This window comes from Odocoileus virginianus, chromosome 6 (assembly GCF_023699985.2).
Source record: "Odocoileus virginianus isolate 20LAN1187 ecotype Illinois chromosome 6, Ovbor_1.2, whole genome shotgun sequence".
In the NCBI taxonomy this organism is placed as follows: Eukaryota; Metazoa; Chordata; class Mammalia; order Artiodactyla; family Cervidae; genus Odocoileus; species Odocoileus virginianus.
The window spans coordinates 75,334,384-75,356,093 of NC_069679.1; the positions used below are offsets into that span (position 1 = coordinate 75,334,384).

The 21,710-nt window shown below is 54.4% G+C and overlaps 2 protein-coding genes across 6 annotated transcripts in view; one reads left to right on the top strand and one right to left on the bottom strand.

Moving 5' to 3' along the window:
• The window catches only part of TMEM63C (transmembrane protein 63C), a 140,422-nt gene that overhangs the window by 5,730 nt on the left and 112,982 nt on the right, over window positions 1-21,710 (top strand). The window lies entirely within an intron of this gene.
• Window positions 11,140-21,622, bottom strand: ZDHHC22 (zinc finger DHHC-type palmitoyltransferase 22). 4 transcript variants are annotated; one of them, XM_070469672.1, is made up of 3 exons: window positions 21,534-21,622; window positions 18,777-19,316; window positions 11,140-13,844 (listed from the first exon to the last, which is right to left on the bottom strand). In XM_070469672.1, exons 2-3 carry the CDS (start codon window positions 19,300-19,302, stop codon window positions 13,579-13,581), a joined length of 792 nt encoding a protein of 263 aa, XP_070325773.1. In that variant the 5' UTR covers window positions 19,303-19,316; window positions 21,534-21,622; the 3' UTR covers window positions 11,140-13,578. The 4 variants fall into 4 exon arrangements, with proteins under 4 accessions (XP_070325773.1, XP_020769049.1, XP_020769051.1 ...); XM_020913390.2 differs by lacking the exon at window positions 21,534-21,622 and adding an exon at window positions 21,192-21,280; XM_020913392.2 differs by lacking the exon at window positions 21,534-21,622 and adding an exon at window positions 20,591-20,691.

The following is a 21,710-nucleotide window of genomic DNA, read 5'->3' on the forward strand; positions in this document are numbered from 1 at the left end:
CACCACAACAGCACCTGCGTCTGCTTTCCTCAGCATCGCCCCCCCAAGCTGGTGCCAGCAGAAGCATTCACATGACCCCAAGCCTGAACACCTTAAATTTTGCACCGTAGGCACCTTCCTTGCCTCGGCCAAGGCCCAGTCCTGGCAGCACCTAATGCTTCCTGAGGCCCAGGGCCCACAGAAAGACACACGTGGTCCCTGACCTCGGAGCCCTCACAGCTGAGCCAGGAGAGAGCAGCAGGGCAAGGTGTGGCTGCTGCCCAGGTCAGCTACAGACCAGAGTTGCGGGAGCTCTCCAAGGTCTCAAAAGGAACACAAGGCGAGCTGAGATTTGAGCCCAGGCTTGGCACTGGGTGGAGTTTGGATAAGCTGCAAGGAAGTTCAGTTCAGCCGCTTGGTTGAGTCTGACTTTGCGACCCCGTGGACTGCGGCACGCCAGCCTCCCTGTCCATCACCAACTCCCGGAGCTTGCTCAAACTCACATCCCTCAAGTTGGTGATGCCATCCAACCATCTCATCCTCTGTTGTCCCCTTCTCCTCCCGCCTTCAATCTTTCCCAGCACCAGCTGCAAGAAGGGGAACAGCATCTTAGCCCAAGGAAAGAGAGGGGCTTCCCAGGTAGCTCAGTGGTAAAGAATCCGGATGCAGGAGATGAGGGTTTGATCCCTGGATCGGGAAGGTCCCCTGGAAGAGGAAACGGCACGCCACTCCAGTATTCCAGGTGGGATAATCCCATGGACGGAGGAGCCTGGTGTGCTGCAGTTCATGGGGTTACAAAGAGTCGGACACGACTGAGAAGCTGCACGCGTGCGCAGAGGCTGGGTAGAGGCTTCGTGGTGAGAGGGAAACACGCCTTTGGGCCTGGATCTGGATTCCGCGTGACCCTGGCGAGCTACCTAACCTCCCTGGGCCTCACTTCCAAGTTTGTTAGATGACTGCGCCATAACAAAAGGCTACTGTGTTGTAAGGTGGGGGTGGGGGAAGGGGGGGCTCAAGAAACTAGTCCTACAGTCGTTACTGCAAGTGAAGCAGGCAGTTCGAGGGGTGAGGATGGGGCCAGCGTGTCCAGGGTCACAGCCTGTCACATAGAACTAAAGAGGCAGTGAGCAGCCGATCAGCCCAGCTCCCTGCCGGCCTCCCACACTCTGCTGCCCTGAAAACAGATTCCCCTCCTTAGCACACACCTCACAGAGTACTTGGCAAGCAGGGTCCGCCAGCCAGTCCTCAGCCTCACCCCTCTTTAGGGCGGTATGCCAAGGGGTGGGGAGCTATTGAGGAATCCTTATTGATTGCAGGCCCCACCCTAGCCAGGATCGTTGTAATCTCACACCCGGCCCAGCCTCCTGGCTGGTGACTCAGCCTGCAGCCTCCGCACATTTGGTCCTCCACACGTGTAGTGACCGAACTTCAGACCCCCTTGCTCACATTACTGCCCCCCTCCAGGACAGCGGGTCTAGCCTGGGCTGCATAGTGAAAGTGTTATTCGCTCAGTCGTGTCTGACTCTTTGTGACCCCATGGGTTGTAGCCCACTCCTCTGTCCATGAAATTCTCCAGGCAAGAATAGTGGAGTGAGTAGCCATTCCCTGCTCCGGGATCTTCCTGACTCAGATCGAACCTGGGTCTCCTGCACTGCAGGCAGATTCTTTACAGTCTGAGCCATCGTGGAAGGCCTTAAAATCCCGCTGGCCAGGCCACATCCCAGACCAATTCTGTCAGATTCTCTGGGAGGTAGGACCTCCCTTCCGCACCCCTGCTCCTTAGCGGATGTGCAGACTAAACTGGGAACTACTGCAGTGGCTCCCCCTTGTGGGCTTGGGGCCAAGGAGAGGGACTAGCCCTGCAGGGTGCAGCGTGATCCGTAGCGTGGCCATCTCCAGGATCTTGTTAGAAGTGCAGAAGAATCGTAGGCCCAGCTGCTTGCAAATCTGCGTTTTTACCAGATTCCCCAGTGATTCCTGCACACTGTCAAGTTGGAGAAGCACTGCCAGAGCTTCCACGAGACGCTCCCAGGGGCCCATGTGTGGGCCAGGTGTTTACACACGCCATCTCAGGTCAGCCTCACAGCCTCTCTGCTGTTACCCCTCCGACAAGCAAGGAAACACCCACCATTTGTTCAACAAATCCTTACAGAGCGCCCAGTAGGAGAGAAGCTCTGTTATCAGGGACTGGGGATCAAAAACCATGCTCCCCTGCAGATCAAGTGCTCAGATGCCAGTGGGGTGTGACGTCAGCATCATCGCTTGACAGCTGTGTGTTCCTGGGCGACACCCTTGGCCTCTCTGAACTCCAGTTTCCTCTTCTGCTGATCTGGGCTGTGGTCCTGATTCAGTGAGGTTTTTCCCCTAGGCGGAGTGCTCACCAGAAGGCCCGGATCTAGCCTGAGTTCAAGGAAGGTTGCTGTTGTTACAAGAGAAAAAAAAAAATACTGCAAGGTTGTGGGGGGAGGTGCAGTGGGGCGGGGTAGAGGGACCCCAGGCTCCCGCGGTTGCAGAGGCGGCAGGGAGGGGAGAGAGGTCCAGAGGCCTCTGACACCAAGAACCTCCCAGGAGGTGATGCGCGGGGGAAGGGCCGGGGTGTGGACGAGGCCGCCCTGTCCTCGCACTCTCTGGCCCGATTTCTCCAGATCAGGCTGGTTCACCCCACTTTTCAGACGAGTAGATGAGTCAGACCACTATTGGCAGCGTGAGTCTGGGCCTCGATCCCGCCCCTTGGGGAGGAGAAGACACCCCAGGAGGCCCCTCCAGGCTTGGATCGCCCCCCCAGGTCCTCTCCCGCCCGCCACCCTGGCCTGCGGGGCGCGGGCGCCCCCTTCCCGCGGAGCCGAGCCACGAGCAGCGAGCCCCGGCGTGCCCCAGGGATGCCCAAGCGCGACGCGGAAGCTCAGCCCAGCCCGGGGAACACCCAGCCCCGCGCGGTCCTGCACCCACGGGGTGGGCCCTGGCCCTCGCAGGGGTCTGAGGAATCGGTTTAGGGGTTTCAGGTTCCCTCGGAGTACACCACCGTTTCCTGTAATTTAATTTTCTTTCCTGAAAGTGTTGCTAATTAAATCCTTTCTCCGGCTAGCAGTTGTCCCCCTCCCCTGCCCCTCTCTGTCAATTACCCAGCACGTTGCCAGGGAGTCCTGGCCCCCGCTGCCAGGCGCGCCCAGGTGGATGGACCTCGATGCTGGCTCTACTGGCCGCCTGCTCGGCTCCGTCCTCGGGTCTCCCAGGGCCCTTTCCACCTGGACCTGGGGAGCAGCCCTTACCAGTCTGATTAAAAGCAGGAACAGCCCTTTTCCTGCCCCTGCTGGCTTGGAATCTATCAAAATCTAATTCATATGTCGTTTCACCTCCCCTGTCTTTCCAGCTCTGAAGTCATACTTAGTCTTCACTGCATTTTTCGCCTAAGCACTCTTCCTGCCTTCTCCCCCACTGACCGCTGCACAAAATCCGGACTAGAAGTCAGCTCTCCTGAGGCTTAGCCTCTCGGGGTCACAATTCAGAAGCCTCCAGAGGCCCTCTGTGTTGCCCCTTTGGGGAGGTCATTCAGACCAAGTGTCCCATTGAGGGCTGAGAATATCCAGTTCTTGCTAAGTCTAAGTCCAAAGAGGGTGTGGAGAAAGAAGAGCCCTCCAACCCTGTTGGTGGGAATGTAAATTGGTGCAGAAGCTATGGAAAATGGGAGGGAAGTCCCTTTAAAAACTATGGAGTTGCCCCACAATCCCGCAATTCCACTCCTAAGCACATACCTGGGAAAGGCAAAAACTCTAATTAAAAAACATACATGTACTGCAGTGTTCATAACAGCACTGTTTTACAATAGCCAAGACATGGAAACAATCTAAATGTACATTGACAGATGAATGAATAAAGAAAATGTGATACATATGTACATGGAGTAGTGCTCAACCATTGAAAAGAATGAAATGGTGCCATTTATAGCAACATGGATGCATCAGAGATTATCATACTAAGTGAAATAGGTCAAAGAGAAAGAGATGTCATATGATATCACTTATACGTGGAATAAAAAAAATGGTACAAATCAACTTATTTATAAAACAAATAGACTCACAGATATAAAAAACAAACTAATCATTACTGAAGTGGACAGGAAGAGAGAGGGATAAATGAGGAATCTTGGATGAACAGATATGCACTGCCATATGTAAAATAAAGAACGACCTCCTGTTTATTTAGCACAGGGACCATTATCTTGTAAAAACCTATAATGGGAAAGAATCTGAAAAAGAATATATATATATATATATATGCACTGAGCAACTGAACTGAACTGAACTGGATGCATGCAACTGAATCATATATATAAATAAATATACATGCAACTGAATCACTTTGCTGTATACCTGAAACACTGTGAATTACAGTAATAAAATAAACATTGCCTTCAGTTCAGTCTCTCAGTCGTGTCTGACTTTTTGCGACCCCGTGAACTACTGCACGCCAGGCCTCTCTGTCCATCACCAACTCCTGGAGTTTACGCAAACTCATGTCCATTGAGTCGGTGATGCCATCCAACCATCTCATCCTCTGTCATCCCCTTCTCCTCCCACCTTCAATCATTCCCAGCATCAGGGTCTTTTCCAATGATTCAGTTCTTCGCATCAGGTGGCCAAAGTATTGGAGTTTCAGCTTCAGCATCAGTCCTTCCAATGAATATTCAGGACTGATTTCCTTTAGGATGGACTGGTTGGATCTCCTTGCAGTCCAAGGGGCTCTCAAGAGTCTTCTCCAACACCACAGTTCAAAAGCATCAATTCTTCAGTGCTTAGCTTTCTTTATAGTCCAACTCTCACATCCATACATGACTACTGGGAAAACCATAGCTTTGACTAGACGGACCTTTGTTGGCAAAGTAATGTCTCTGCTTTTTAATATGCTGTCTAGTTTGCATTTTTAAGCATTGCATATTTAACTGTTAAAAAAAAGAGTCCAATGTTCAATCATGACAGTGACTTGCCCGGGGTCACATAGGGACTCAGCATCAGAACTCCTGGATACTCTGGATTCAGTGTGGTGATCTTTCCAAGATGCCACTTACTGGATAGGGGGGATATGTGAGGCCCCCACCCTGACTTCTGCCCATCCAAGGCCTACTTCTGCTTATGCAGTGTCCCCCTTCCCCTCAGAGCAGCACATGTCTTAGACGCCACTCACCCTTCCTCTCTATCTAAAAACCCCCATTCAGGGATTTCCCTGGTGGTCCAGCGGCTAAGACTCTGCTCCCAATGCAGGGAGCCCAGGTTCAATCCTTGGTTGGGGAATTGGATACCAAATGCTGCAACTAAAGATCCTTCGTGCTACAACTAAGATACACTACAGCTGAAAAAAAAAAAAAGATAAAATCCCCCATTCAGGCCATGTCTGGCCCAACTATCAGGCAAAAAAAGAAAGCAGCTCAAGCCAATCCCAGAATTTGAAAGGAGGAGTTTGGCAGTGGTGGGGGGAGTGCTATTTTTTTTTTTTTTTAAGGAGATATTGGTGGTGGGGATTTCAGGCATCATGAGCGGGCCAGAAAGGGGCATTTGGGGATATGGACTCTGGGAAGGAGCCCGCACACAGGACTGCATCCCTTCTGGAAGCCTCCAGCCCCAGCTCTCAGCTCTCTCGGATCAGGGTTCCAGGTCAGTGCCTGGCTTCCTGTCTGCTGAGCTTCAGGCTAACCCTGCCTTCCGCGGGGAGGACGTTACCATGTGATCTCGCTTCACTGGCTGTCCTCTGGGCCCTCTGGAGGCTTCTTTCTTCCCATATGTTGTAGGTGAGCTTTAACACATGTGCTGCTTTCTCGTCGGAGCCCAGGCCTCCCCTGCTCTGGTCTCCGGGGGGTGGGTGTGAGAGATGCTGGGCTCAGCCTCCTGGCAGCGTCTGGTCCCCTCCTGCAGGCGCCACAACATTTCCTGGGAAAGCAGCAGCCCAGAGACAGCTCAGGCCTTTCCGGCTGGCTGGGCATCGTCCCTGAGCCCCGGAGGAGGGTCCCCAGCCTGCACTGTCCTCAGGCCTCCACAATCAGCCTCCAGAAGAAGCTGCTTCATCCAGGGCAACTTGCCATCATCATAGGTCTAGGAGGAGCCAGATTCACCCCACTGGCTCTGAAGTCAGCCCGTTTCCATCAGCACCGTCACCTTAGGCAGCTGGCTGTCTGCTCTTGTGCAGACAGAGGCTGAGCCTCGGGCCTCTTTCTGTCTCTGCCAGGGCCTATCGCATAGTGCGTGCTCAGTCGCTTCAGTCGTGTGCGACTCTGGTGGAGGCGTGGACTGTGGCCCACCAGGCTCCTCTGTCCATGGGATTCTCCAGGCAGGAATACTGGAGTGGGTTGCCATGCCCTTCTCCAGGGGATCTTCCCAACCCAGGAATCGAACCTGGGTCTCCTGAATGAAAGGCGGATTCTTTACCGTCCCAGCCACCAGGAAGTGCCTCCTAGTGCTGAATAAATGTGTTGGATGCCTCAATCTGTCAATGAATTAATGAGTAAAAACTCGACTCATCGTTACTTTTCAGCAGGGAATTTATTGGATATCTACAACAGTCCATGTAGAAAGACCACCTAGTGTCTGAGTTAGAAGGATAAACTCAGGAGCAGGCAGCCTGGGTTCAAATCCCAGCTCTGCCACATGTCTTTGGGCAAATTATATGACCTCTCTGTGCCTCTGTTTCTTTCTTTCTTTTTTTTTTTTTTTTGGCATTTCCAAGGTATTTATTTATTTTATTTTTTTTAATTAAAAAAAATTTTTTTTTCCATTTATTTTTATTAGTTGGAGGCTAATTACTTTACATCATTACAGTAGTTTTTGTCATACATTGAAATGAATTAGCCATGGATTTACATGTATTCCCCATCCCGGTCCCCCCTCCCACCTCCCTCTCCACCCGATCCCTCTGGGTCTTCCCAGTGCACCAGGCCTGAGCACTTGTCTCATGCACCCAACCTGGGCTGGTGATCTGTTTCACCCTAGATAATATACATGTTTCAATGCTGTTCTCTTGAAACATCCCACCCTCACCTTCTCCCAGAGTCCACAAGTCAGTTCTATACATCTGAGTCTCTTTTTCTGTTTTGCATATAGGGTTATCGTTACCATCTTTGTAAATTCCATATATATGTGTTAGTATACTGTAATGGTCTTTATCTTTCTGGCTTACTTCACTCTGTATAATGGGCTCCAGTTTCATCCATCTCAGTAGAACTGATTCAAATGAATTCTTTTTAATGTGTGCCTCTGTTTCTTTATCGGGAAAACAGAGGTAATAGTAAAGCACACCTCGAGGGGTTACCATGAGGAATAAACAGTGCGGGTGGAGTGTGAATATGATAAGGACCTGCCAGGTACAGAGTGCTCCGGAAGTGTTGGTCATCATCACTCACAGTAGGATTACTGCAGGAGCTGCGTCTGCACTAGGTGTGGGGGAATGCAGGGCAGCCCATCGTCTGCACTCCCACCTTCCGGCTTACAGTGGAGTTGGGAGACAAACCCACGCAGCAGGCAGGCAGGCAGAGCTGCCAAGTGGCGGGGAAGATCCCCTAGTGCTGGACTTCATACTCCGTGGCCAGTGAGGGGGCTGGGAGGGGCCCAGGCGGATGCAAGAGGCATGTGCTCGTGGGGCTGTCCACCAGGGGGCAGCGTGCCACACGGGCATGCGGGCCTGGCCAGTCAAGACCGGAGACTGTGCATCACGCAGTCTGCCCTGCGTTTCAGGGTTTTCAGCTTTCCAATTCTCCTCTACTCCCACAGGCCATCTTGGTAGAAACAGTTTCCCTCCAACCCCACTCGCTGAGTCTGGCTAGGGAGGAAAGAGGGATGGGGGAGCTCCCAGGGGCCCCTCTTTGGGCCCAGAAAGAGGTCCCAGTTGAGCTCCCCAGTGGCTTCGGGCTGAAACTCTCGGCGATGACCATGACCCCCTGCCTTGTGACTCCAACCTGGAGGACCCTGCTGATCTAGACATCAGTTTGTGCCTGAGGCTCCCAAGTGGGACAGCCTGGACCTAGGAGGAGCCAAGCTTTAGGCTGAGTCAAGGTTTTGTAAGAAGTGGTCAGAGGGAGGAGGCAGGGAGCACGTGCCCTCAAGACTAAAAATCTTCATCTGTGGCCTCACGTTGACTACTCATGATCCCATCCCTCATACGTGGAGACTTGAAATTCCCAGAAATCACCTGGCATCCCTCCTTCTGGATAGTCCTTCCCATCCGCACTTCCACCCACAGCCTTGCTTTTCTGCCCAACCAACTATTCATCCTGTGTGACCCAGGTGTCACCTCCTCTGGGGAGTCTTCCAGCTTACCCATGGCCCAGTGAGTGCTCTCCTCTGGGCTTCCCTAGCACCTTGTCCCTCTCCCTCCAGTCTACGCTCTCATACCTCAGAACCACAACTATCTGTGACTTGTCGTCTTGCCGGTGAACTCCCCTAGATTAAGCAATGGGTCTCAGGCATCTTCACCTGCCTGGTTCTTGGCATCTTGCCTGGCATCGAGTCGGCATCAGTGAAAGTTTAAGGAATGAGTGGAGGAGCTGGGCCTGCACCACCCAGAGAGAGAGGAAGAGGGCAGAGGCAGAGACCAACACCAAGAATAGCTGAGCTACCCCTCCCAACCCCACCATACCAATAGGCTCATCTTGGCTGGTGAGCAGGACCAGGGTTCTGCCTCACTTCTAAAGCACCTGGGATAAGATGGGAGCCAGGCATCCTTGCTCCCTGCCCAGCCCCCGTTTCTCCCCAGCAGAAGAGGCTGCCTCTCAAGCATCCCTGAGAGCATGCCCAGAAGCAGGGGGAGCAGTGAGGCCAGTCACAGGACTCAGGGTACAGAGAGGAGCCAGGAAACTTGGGGGACCAACTGCACGGAATGACGGGGACAGCTGTGTTCTTAGGGGAGGAGACTGGCTGAAAGATGCCTTCCAGGACCTAGGACTCGCTCCTCATTACAGTGGTTAATGTGGTTTAGGTCTCCTCGAGTACATCATTTTCCCAAAACTCCTTTGGTTCTTGAACTCTGAGGAGCCCAGTATATCACTCCATCTGACACTGGATGTGGAGGCCAAAGGACCTGTGACCTCTATTGCCACAGGCAGATGGTTCCTGACCCCCAGTTTTGGGAGTCAGAGAGTTGTGCGTTAAAGTAAGCTCTGAACCTCTTCCCCTACTCAGGGTTTCAGGGTGGTTAATAGTGACACCATCAATTGCCAGCTAATGATGGGCCAGTGACATCAGCAAAGTGCTTCAGGGGGTCCTGAACCCCACCCAGGACCCCACCTAGGGTCACGTTCTCTCAACTCCAGTTCTCCTGCTGGCCTGCCCTTTGAGGTCACCCTGATCACCCCACTTCTACCTTCAGGATCACTTCAGATCTTTCCCCAGTAGCCCTCTGGTCATGCTCCCTGTCTGTGAAGTGGCTTTGGCATCACCCCTCCTTACCAGCCCACAGCCACTAACCATCCAGACCCTGGTTACATCACATTCAGACCATAGCAAATGCCTCCTATTGGGTCCCTCCCACTTCCAGTCTACCTACCAAGGCTCCATTTCTGAATTCTAGATCTGATCAGGTAACCCCCTTGCTCAAACCTTCAGTGGTTCCCCCAGTCAGCTCAGTTCAGTCACTCAGTTATGTCTGACTCTGTGACCCCATGGACTGCAGCACTCCAGGCCTCCTTGTCCATCACCAACTCCCGGGCTTACTCAAACTCATGTCCATCGAGTTGGTGATGCCATCCAACCATCTCACTCTCTGTCATCCCCTTCTCCTCCCACCTTCAATCTTTCCCAGCATCAGGGTCTTTTCCAAGGACTCAGTTCTTTGCATCAGGTGGCCAAAGTATTCCCTATGACTTGTCAAATTCATTCTAGATTTCTTGATTTGGCATTCAAGGCCCCTCTGCTCAGGTCCCATCTCAGCATTAACTCCCTCTGTGATGTCCCCTATGCTTACCATTCCATGATCACTCCAAGGCTCCAGGCCTGTTCCCTCTACCCGAGCAGCCCTCCCCGTGTCCTGCTGAGACCTCATCTACCCTCCCCGGCGTTGTCCACATGGAAGCCCCCTACATCTGGTTGTTCTCTTTTTCCTCCGAGCACTCCCGGGAACCTCTCCCAGGATGTGGACCCGTGGAGAACAGCTGTCTCATCTGTTTTCCAGCCCCACTGTGTGCAGAATCCAGTGCTGGGCACATCAGGGGAAGATGATGTATGGAATGAGTGAATAAACACTGACCGGTGCAAATATTCGGTGTGTTTATTGATCATCTACTATGTGCTTAGCTGCCGCTAGCATCCAGAGTAAGATGGTGAACAAGGCAGATGTCTCTGCCCGGTGGAGTATGGATGGCTCCTGCTCTAGAATGTGCTGAGGATTAACAACAGCTCCATGCACCCCCTCCCCACTTGCCCCAGCATATCTAGGGGCTGCCTTGCTGGTTGCCTGGTGGTGAGTGTTCAGGGAATGCAGACTGTATACAACACTGACCTAGGCTGAAGGTTCTTTAACATCCCAAGTAGCAAGCACTCTGCAGGTGTGTCCCCCATCAGTCCAGGCCTGCATGTCTTTGGATACCATCAGAGGTTATGTCCACTCACTGCTCGAGGACCAGGCCCTCCCCCAGGCCTCAGTATCCTCCCAGCTGCTCCCAGGGCTGGGCAGCTCAAGGTGTCCTGACGCTGTAGCAGCTGAGAGGGCAGGGCTCCCGAGCCGTCCTCTGACACGGGAAGAGGGGAGAGAGGGGAACTGGGAGAGGGAGGAGGAGGCAAGGTTAGCCGTTCCATCCCTGGTGCCTGTGGGTCCACAGATCCTAGCATGCAGACCTGTCTCCAGCCAGGGGTGATGCCCATGCTTTTAGCAACCACACAGCACAACCTTGACCCCTCTCAATGGACACTGGCTGAAGAGTGGGAGCAGGGTCCTGGGGGCCCCACGCAGCTGCCAGACATTGCCCTTTTCATTGCTGACTTTCGAGGGGAGCCTGGGATCCCAGAGGAAGAGCAGGAGCAGCTGTGACAGCAGGGGTGAATTATGGACAGTGGTTATTTACCTGCTGGAACAGAAGCATTTTTAATTCTTACCTTCAGCATTTTAGCAGTTAGTATGACTATGTCTGTGCATTCCAGCCTGGCCAGCCCTGCTGCCAATGACAGTGTAAGCAACCATGTCAAATCCAATTTAAAACCACATCTTTTATTGATGTTCTTCACTGACAATACTTAGCCATGTATACAAATATTACTCAAGCCCCACACCTGGCAACCTCCCTACCGCCCCTCCCTGTGGCCAGTCAGCTAGGATATGACTCCCTGCATCATCTGTCGTTTGCTCCTTCACAAGGGCTGAGCCTCCAGGAGTTGGAGCGTGTCAGGGCTGGCTTCCAAGCCTGGACTTTGGGGTCTCCCTGCTTCTCTTTCACTCCCACTGCTTCAGTGTGGTCAGAACTGAGGGTGAGCATGCTACCCCCCTCAATAACCCCTCCATCCTGGAAGCCTGGGCTCCCCTTTCACTCTCTCTGCCACATCCTTCCCTTCCAAATGACCTGCCCTGCTGTCCAGCAAGACGGCAGAGCAACCATTTTTCATGGGGTGGGAGTCAGTGCATGGGGAGAGCAACTGGATGCTCCCGGGGGCAGGGATCTCACCATCTTGTTCAGTGCTGTATACCAGTGCCTGGTAGAGACTTGGCACATAGTTGGTGCTCAATAAATACAGTAGGAGGCATGAATGAATGAGTGAATACAAGAGGGAGAAGTATGAGCAGGTGGCCCTATTATTACATCAGTTCTCTCAGAGGCATGAAGGCAGAAACTCAAGGCTCTGCTCAAGAACTCAAGGTGTTGTGAGGTGCTGTGCAGCCATGGTTGAGGTCACTGTGACCACTAGCTGGACATCGTGGAGTGTGGGCTTCAGCAGGCTGGATGGTAGAACGGCCTTGGGACCCAGTCAGGAGGGGTCATTTGTGTTGTCTCCACTCCCTCATATAACCCAGGGATCTGGTCATCTGGGTCCCAGAACACAGAGCAGCGCCTTCATCCAGAATCAGTCAAGGTTGGTCTCCTATTTGCAAACCTATATTCTGCTCCCCCAATTCTTGAGCCTGCACTCTCCCTATCTCCCTCCTCAGAGTTGAGCATCACCTTCCAGCTTTGCTTTCCCCACCACTGCTCCAATCTGCTCCTGAAACGGCTCCATTTCCCTGTTCTCAAATGCCGACACCTTCAAGTAGCATTAAAACCTAGTAGTCCTGTCTCTTGAGAGACTGTCTCCCTGGTGGTTGGGTAGGGTCCTGAAAGTTTGCATCATGATTTTCAGACCCCTCCCTACCCACGCCATCCTCTGTGAAAGCAAATAACTCCCAGGCATGTCTGCAGCAGGTCTTGCCTCTGGATCTGGCAAGGGGCCTTTTTGTGCTCAGGAAGAGGACACTGGAGTCATGAGGTGGAAAGGAGCTTCCTTTCCCTGACCCTGTGCAGAAATTCCTTCCACAGCACACCTATCAGATGACTGCCCAGTCCCTTCTGGAATACCTCCAGTTGCAGGGCACTCACTATCTCTCCAGGCAACCATTCAAACATTGAGCAGCTGTAGCTGCTAGAATGTCCTTCAGAAATAAGCCCATTTGCCCCCCTTATTCTCAGTCCTAAAATATTCCAGTGCCCAACCTCTGCGTGACCCTCTCTCCTCATATTTTGTCCCTATTTTCATAACAACATTCCTCACCACCCACACACACCGAGACATGCACACTTACCCTCTTCTATGTGGTTCTACAGCCACACACCTCTCTCTCATTTATCAGTATCTCCCTTCCCTTCTCCCTTCCTTCTTGTCTTCCCTTCATCTATGGAAGACCTGGAGGTTGGAGACCAATGGCAAAGGCTGGAAGAGTGCCAGGGAAAAGAAGCATCCAGCCAGATCCTGGACTGGGCTGAGGGGCCAGTTGGGGAGGGGCGGACAGGGGACAGCAGCTGGAACATCCCAGGCCATTGGCTTCTGTCTCTCAGAGAAAAGGCCTTGCAACTTGGGGGCTAGGAAGCAAGCTTTGGAGTTCTTTTTCCCTTCCACTGCCCACAGTTCCACAGAGGAGATGAGGACACACGACCCTACTTTCCCAGTCTCACCAGCAGTTGGAAGAGCTGACTTGGCTGCCTCTCACCCATGGTCATTTTAAACATTTTTGCCAGATTTCAGGCCCTTAGGGAGCATCATACCAGCAGTAAGAATCCACTCCCCACTCCTAGTCTAGGGTTGAGAGGAAAAGATCTAGCAGATAGCAGTGAAGACAGGAGACTTGATAGAGAGTGTGTGAACCAGACAGAGAGGGAAAGCAGGCACCCAAGAGAAGGAAACAAAAACAGAGGCCTCTGAACAATTATCAGCCACCAGGCTGGCTCAAGGGGGAGCCTAGCAATGCCTAGTGGCCATCTTTCCTCCTTGTCATGATCCACCAACCAACACAGTTCTTTGGTGTCACAGACCCAGGGTAGATGCTAGGACCTTACCAGTCCAACGTTGTAGCAGGTCATGGGTGGAGACAGGGTGCTGTGGTCTCATGTTCACGAGGAGTCAAGACAGACACACACACACAGAGGAATGAAGGGAGCGCCCGCTACTTGTCCCGCTGCTTGCAGCTCTCGCTTCCAACATTGAACATGGGGACCAGAAGGCCCAACAGCCACCTCTTCCCGAAGACCTCCTGTAAGTTCTTGCGCCAAGGCCGGGCTCTCACCGCCACCCCCTTCCGCACCTGGTGGCGGGTCTGCCCCCGGAGAATCAACAGCAACTGATGGCAGCAGAAGCCAGCGCAGGCCAGGCCGATGGCAAACCAGAGGTAAAGCATGAGGATGACGAACATTTCAGAACCGAGGACAGCTCCTGCAGAGGGCGGGGGAAACACATTTCAGGACCGAGGACAGCTCCTGAAGGGGGTGGGGAAACACCAGACTCACTTTACACTCAGGCCACGTACGAGACTGCGATCCAGGCAGGCGCTTTCCGCTCCGGAGAGGGAGATGAATGAGACTGAAACTACATTTTGTAGCAATCTCAGCGCTGTGGCGAGGGAGAGGACTAGTTATCCTAACTTTTTCTTAGTGCTGATGGCTTCTGAGGCCAGAGAGGAATGCTGGGGACATGGGGGAGAAGGAAAGGAAACTCCTATGGGCAGTGCCTAGATGCTAACCTTGCTCAGGGTCAGTGCTGCCCATCTCTCTCTGCCTTCTCGTTGGGGGCTAGAAACAGGGAGAAGGGGGTTTTCTCAGAAGGAGAGTGGGGTGAGCTGAAGACCCTGGAGAGGGAGATGGTGCCTGGGCAACTGTCTGGACTGCAGAGCCTGCTGCCTTCGGAACTGTGAGCACTGGCTGGGAGGACTCAGAAAAGTGACAGCATGATGGAGAACAGGGCCTCGTCATCAAGAAGAAGTCACGAGCTTCAGGACCGTGGAGAGGATAATTCAATCACCAGAGTTAAAAAGAGGACAGTATGGCCACTGGAACTTTCAGCCAGAGCTGTCCTGTCAGAGCTTGAAAAGGCTGGAAAAGGCCCCCAAGGTCGTCAGTCTAGCCCCTGCCTTGAGCTGCACTTTCCCTAGACCCCTCTAAATCAGCACTCCCCTTGAATGACTTAAACATCCACTCTTCTTCCGAGCTGGAGCGGTAGGTCCTTGCTAAGTTTGAATCTCCCAGCTCTGGTCTTGCACAAGTTTCTTAACCTCTCTGAGTTACAGTTTGCTCATAATGTAAAATGGGTAGAATAGCAATAATTCCAGAGGTTGCATCGTCCAGGGACACTGTGTGCCCAGTGGCCAGCATTCTGGTTCACACTCACCCAGCCCTCCCTGCTGAGCATCCTTCACAGATAAGGAGACTACCTCCAAAAGAGGCTCAAGTTTAACTCTTAAGACCATCAAGCTTTCTCCTCCTTTCCAGAGCTTGGAGACCTGGCTGATCTACAACTTTGGCAGCCTCGACCTGCGCAGCCGCCAGGGCAGTGGGCCTAGTAGAGAACTCAAAAGTTCTCCTCAGCCCCTCTCTCCTGCAGGGCAAGCTCACCACCACTCCCTCCAATGAGATGCAAATACCTGCCAGAGACCCCACCTTACAACCTATTCACCCTCTGCAAATCTCAACCATACACCTGCCTTCTCTAGCTTCCCCTGGACCCCAAGGACCTCTTTTCATCTCCCCAAGCTTCCATTTCCAGACTCCTAAAGGCTAGGCTTTTAAGACCTTTCCAATCTAAGCAATGCTGGATTCAGCAACCAGGAGGACGTGGATATGATTCAGGTTTGCTCATTAGCATCCCTGTCTTGCCTTCAGCCCTAGAAGCTTTGATAGCAAGTTTCTCTTGGCAAACTTGGGGACAGATAAGTCCTGCTGCCCGAGGGATGGAAAGCTCGGTCCAGCTGGCTTGCCCTGGGGGCGGGGGCAGCTGTGGGACAGGGATCACCTTGGGCTGTGTCATGCCTCTGACCCACTTCTTCCTTGTAAGGTTACCTCAGGCAGCCACGTGTAGGATGAAGGGCCCTGGGACCATGGTGCCCTCTGGGGTGCAGGAATGCTGACAGGCAAAGAGGGCCCACAAGCTGGGATGTGCGAACATCAGAGCTGTCCAGCACAAGTCTGCCTTGCAACTCAGCCTCAGGGACAAGCCTGGGCTGATGGAAGCTGTTTTCCACAGCCCTTTTTTTCTGGCACAAAATCAAGGCATACAGAAAAGACCTTGTGGCCTTTCCTTGGCCCCTTGCAGCAGCTATAAAAGGCTATTCTGGGGACCTGTTTTCTCTCAAAGTGTTTGAAGATGCCTAGCCTGGCTGCCTCAGCTCCTCTGAACTATTTAATAATAGTTCTGCTTCTTTCAGAAAATCACAGAATTTTCCTAATGGGTTGAAACAGTCACACCATCCAGTCTTTCCAGCCCAGTTTCCCACCAAGTGCCTTTGACAGATCATCACCCAGATCTTTAACACCCATCCAGGGATAAGAAGCTCCCTCCCTCCCAAAGTGGCTCAATCATCAAGAAGCAACTTCAGAGGGGCAGCCCCAGGAAAGCAGTATGGTGGGAAGAATATGGGCTCTGGATGCTAGCAGCCCTGAGTCCAAATTTGGGGTTTGGTACTAGCTGTGTGTTTCAAAGCAACTTATCCTTGTTAAGCCTTTGGTAGCTGAGTCTTTAAAAATTATATAATAATACTTATCTCATGGATTTGTCCTGAGGATTGGCTGAAATGAGATCTGCATGGTGAGTAACACATACAGTTTGCCCAAGAAACATTAACCTTTTCACTTGTCCACTGGATTTTTTTTTTTGGCACCTACCACACTGGCATAGTTTTCCAAATGCCACGAACACAGGTCAGATGGCATCACCTCCATGTCTCAGATGAGAAGAATGAGGCTTACAGAGGTGACACAACCTGCAGTGGTCCCATAAAGCCAAAAGAAACAAGTTCTAAAAATCTCACTGGCCAGTCCTTCTCCGGCACCAGCTGAGGGCGTGTGGGCAGCAGCCATCTGAAGACCTGCCCCACTTTTAGCCCCCAGGGTCCGCATTCGCAGCCATCCCATGCTCTGGTGACAGATCCCGGTGGCAGATCAGTGAGGACAGTTCAGCCTGGTCAGTTTGTTCCTTTTTACATCCTCCTGCCCACCTGGCCTCCTGAGCAGATGAGAAGTGGGCTGGGGAAGCCTCAACCATTTGGGTTAAGAAGAGAGAGAGAAGGGATAGGAAGGGAGAAGCTGAAGAGGGGAGGTGTGTGTCAGGGCAGGGGAGAGAAAGGCTGGCAAGGGGAAAGATGTGTGTGTGTGTGTTAGACGCTCAGTTGTGTCTGACTTCTTTGCGCCATGGACTGTAGCCTGCCAGGCTCCTCTGTCCATGGGATTCTCCAGGCAAGAGTACTGGAGTGGGTTGCCATTCCCTTCTCCAAGGGGGAAGATAAAAACCTGGCAAAGGAGGAAGCTGAGATGAGACAGTTGGAGATTAGAAATCGAGGCCTCCGTTACTAGGGGGTCTGGTGAGGAGGTAAATGATAGTGGGGTTTCTTCTTCTGCTGGAACCAGGATCTGGGCCCCAAGAAAGGGACTGACTGGCTCTGTTTCCCCCATCAGATTAAAGCAAGAGGTCCCTCTTCCTTACTTTCCTGTCTCCCGAACCTAGCGCATATGGACAGGCCTCAAGCCCAGGCTTATCTCAAACCATTTCAAGATCCTCCCTTAGGAAGCATCCATTTTTATGTGAATAAGACTACTTGGAAAAGGAAGTGTTATCAGGCTCTCTGGCTCTCCTCCTTCCTCCACCTGCCGGTGCTCACACTCCACCCCCTAACCCGCCCACCTGCCCTCCCCCAGTCTGGTTATTTCAGTCCCTGGCAGCCTCCCGTGCTGGCGCCCGCCCTGGTCCAGAAGGCCCCGAGAGCTCTGAGTTCTGGGCCCAGCTCAACCACCAGCCCTCAAGACAGCCCTCATTGCTGGGTTCTTCCTGGGCCTCCGTGTTCTCACTGCCAAATGGCCCCAAGTTCTCTGTTTCCAAAGGACTGGGCCACAGCCCCAGTGAAAGACCAAAATGCTGCTTCCCCAGAGTAGAGAACAGAATTTCATATGAGCAGCCAGCCCAGCCATACCACAGCAATTTGGGGTTCTCAGTGGAAGTGGCTGTATTCTGTCTTTCCTTGTCCCTGAAATGTCAGTGGGGGAGGACATAAGCTATTTGTCCTGAGCTGTTGTGTGTTGTCTATAAAGACCTGGGAGGCAGGCCAGAGGCTGTCGTTCAGAAATAAAAAGATACTGGGCAGCCGTTTAATCCCATCTGAGCCTGATTCTTCATGAGAAATGGAAATAACAACGTCATACACACATGGCTACCTGTCCATATATGTATGCTGCTGGTTGTAAGAACCAAGACTGTCAGGGCCAAGGTGGGCGAAGTGAAGGAAAGGATGTCAGGGCAGATTTCAAGGCCAGGTAAGGAGGTAAGAACCGCCACCAGGGGCCGGGTCCCTTAGGGCCTTGCTGCCCCCATCTCCTCGGGGAACACTTTACAAGGTACAGCCCTCACCAGGATGCCTCGCTGACCCCAGTGTGAAGGCCCACACACACCTGGCTGCTGCCGGTCTAAGAGCCTCCTGGAGGGTCAGATCCCCCGCCAGTCCCATGACGCTGCTGTGAAGATGGAGTCATTAAATATGGCTACATCTCCAACCAGGGTGCTCTTTGCCCTGAGCCATCTGTAGACTGGAGAACAAACTGGTGGGGTCAAATATAATGTATAGAAGGGCGGGACTGGCCCAGCACCCTGGTCAACCTTCCTGTGGTGAGTTGGCAAGATCCTCACAGGGCAAAGTCCTTGGAGAATGTGTGAGCCGGACTGGGGTCCAGGCAGAGGAAGGTCATAGCATGGGGCTTCCTCACAGGCTGCATGGAGGGACAGCCGGCACTCAGCTCCGCCTGCTACAGAGCAGGTATATTGCCTGGCTGGCCACAATTCTATGAGCACATGAATAGTGGCACCCAATGAGGAGAGAATGAATGAGGATGAGGGTGGAGAGGGAGGTTGCCAGGTAACATACATGCCCAGTTAGTTTGAATTTCAAATAGATAACAAAGCAAAACAACAACAACAAAAAAAAACCCTAGTATGAATATGTCCCCTGCAGTATTCAGGAAATGCTTTTACTGAAAAGTTAAGCATTGTTTTATCTGAAATTACAGTGTAACTGGGCATCCTGTGTATTAGTTGCTAAACCTGGCAAACGTAGGGTTGAGGTGGAAGGTCTCTGTGTAGGGCCCAACCTGCCTGCCAAGGCCCACTCACCAGAGAAGAACTGGCTGATGGAGGTGGGAAGGAGCGTGAGGAAGGCCAGGGGGTGGGCGAAGGAGATGGAAAGGACCGCGGAGATGTAGGCCACGCCGGCCACCATGGAGTAGAGGCAGGCCAGCGAGGTGTAGAGGCAGAACAGGACGAAGTTTCGCATGTTCCTGCTCCCGATGCAGTTGCCGGTGAAGAAACAGTGGTGGTCGTGCCTCAGGGTGACTCTGGCGCACACGCGGCAGAAGTGGGTGCTGGGCGGCGGGCACAGGGCCCTCCTGGCCTCGGCCCCCTGGCAGGCATCCAGGTCGTCCGGGGAGTTCTGGATGACCAGGACGTAGTTGCCCAGGGCGTTGGTGGAGAGGAACAGGAAGAGCGCCCCATGGAGCAGGGCGGGCGAGAAGAGGCGGGCGGCCGTGGGGTCCTCACGCATGCGGGGCAGAAAGAGGAAGAGCTGCAGCACCAGGGTCACCAGGGCGATGCACAAGAAGTAGGCGGGGGCCACCACGTTGAGCAGCCTCAGGGCCAGCATCCTCGATCACATTCCTAAGGGTCCAGGGGGAGAGGGAGACTTACTGCGGGGTCCCCAGGGCGCCCTAGGCTGCTCCCCAGTTCTGTCTGTTCTGCTCCACGAAAATCCACGTCCCTCAGATCACCCCTCCTCTTCTCCCTAGCCGTGACCAAGCAGCGTGACACCCTGGGATCACCATGGCCTCTGGGGGCCAAGCCCTCCCTCCTGGTGTCTGCCTCCTCTGTCTTTGAGCAACCTCAGCACCCTGGAGTCCCCCCGGGGGTCGGTACGAGGAAGGCTAGGTCAAGGGCTTGTGCTCAGTCTGTAGGAGGTGAGGCCGGGAGGGGAGCTAGGACTCTGTTCCTCCACGGCAGTGGAAACGTGCCCAGGTTTGGGATTTCTCCCTCCAACCCCTAGGAAGACAAAGCAGAAGATGTGAGGCGGGGGCAGATGGAAATGACCTACTGGCGGTCTTGTTTCACCTCCCCTTTCTCTGCCCCACCTCCATCTTGGGCAGTACTCTGCAACCTTACCCATAACCTAAAGAGGTTTGGGGGTATGTGTGCCTGTGGGTCCCCTGATGTTTGCATGGGATGGGGGGTGGGGTGTTCCTTGTGTATGATTCTGTGTGTAATCTGTGTGTGCACTTGTGTATCTGTGTGTCTGAGTGTACACATAGCAGCCAGTGCCATCTGGCTTCTTAGAAAAATCAATGACAACAATCAATACATTCACACACACATTTAGGATGGGGGGGCACACCAGAATACCAGGATCAGCTGGTTTTGCTCAGCCCATCTCTCCGACCGCTGACTGCTCTAGCTATTTCTTGGCAAAGAAGCAACGAAATTAAAATCCCCCTGGGCCCCCTCCCTCGCCCCCTCCCACCGCCGCCCACTTTGCGCCTGCCCCCCCCCCCCCCCCCCCCCCCCCCCCCCCGCCGCCCTCCTGATGCGAGAAACCCAAACAACCCCGATGGCGCCGCCGAAACCCTTTCGATGCCAACAAGCTCTCCCCGGGCACAGGAGTGGCTGCTTGGCCAGCCTTTCCGCGGACTGACCCCCGCCGCGGATTGCAGCCCCGCACCAACACATTTATTCCCCCTCACCCCTCACAGTCCTGGTTCCTGCCCAGCTTCGGAAGCCACTGAAAAATAGGATTCTCTGTGCCCGCGAGAACTTTTCCAGGGGCTCAGGAGTAGGCGAGCCTGACTCGAGAAAAGTTCTGGGAAGGGCTGTTGCATCCAGGATGGGCGAATGCCACGAGGCCTCGGTCCAGGCTGTCCCGTGCCAATCGGGTGACTGATCACCTTGGAGTCCCCTTTGTAGGTGCCGGAGCCCCCAGGAGACTGGCGGCCGCCGTAGGGACCGCGGGCCTCTGTCAGAGGCGGGGGTCTCGGCGCAGGGCTAAGACCTCTGGGGATGGTCCCTGGGGACCCCTCACCGCTCCTCCGCCAGACGCTCCGGAGGGGCTGCGGCGGCGGCGGCGGCGGCGGCGGCGGCGGCGGCGCTGCCCACCCCCAGAGAGCCGGCAACCCAGGCTCCGGCGAGAAGCAAGTGTCTTCCCCACGCCGGTCGCCAGGGGGGCCGCGGGAGCAGCTTCCAGATGCGCCGCGGCGCCGGGAAGAAGGACGGGCTGGGGGCAGCGAGGGGCGCACGGCCGGCGGCCGCAGCCCCAGCCCCAGCCACGAGCAGGAGAAGGGACGGCGGGGACCGCGCGGGCGGCCCCGGCGCGCGGGGAGCTGTCCGTTCAGCACTGGCGCTGGCCTCTCCCGCCGAGAAGGGCTGCACAGCCGGGGCCCCGGCGAGATAGACAGCGCGGGCGGCCGCGGGCTGGGCGGCCACCGCCTCCCAGGCGCCCGGGAAGCCGCCCCCCGCGCCGCCGCAGAGCGGGTGGGGAGAGGAACTCACCGAGCTCTGGTCGCCGACAAGAGAAGCCTCGGACGCCGGCTCTCGCCCTCCCCGAGGCTGCAAAGTTGCGGGCTCGGCCCCACGGGCTCTCAGCCTCCTCACGCTTCGTTGGGGGACCGGGCAGGTAGCGGGGGTGTCGGGAGGAGGGAGCGGGCAGCTGACGTCCTCCCACTTGGGCGCCGGAGAGTGGGGGCCAGGAGGCGGCGGGTACGGCAGCTGGGCACCCACCCCCCGCCCTTCCCAGAGCCCCGCCACCCCTCCCTTCCCTCCTGGGGGCGGCGCTCTGGCCACCCTGCTCAGCTTCGTGGACTTGCCACCCCCCCCTCCCCAACCTTCCCCCACCTCGTTCCTCTGGAGCGGGCTGGGGCTCCGCGCCTGACTTCAGCCACCAGTCCAGCTGTGAGCTCTGGATTCAGCCCTGATGTGGACGCTCTCTCACCGTCATCTGCTCCTTCCCTCCCCACTGTGGCTGAGACCCTTCCGTCCTCTCCCGTCCTTCTCAGACTGAGGAAGTAGGGG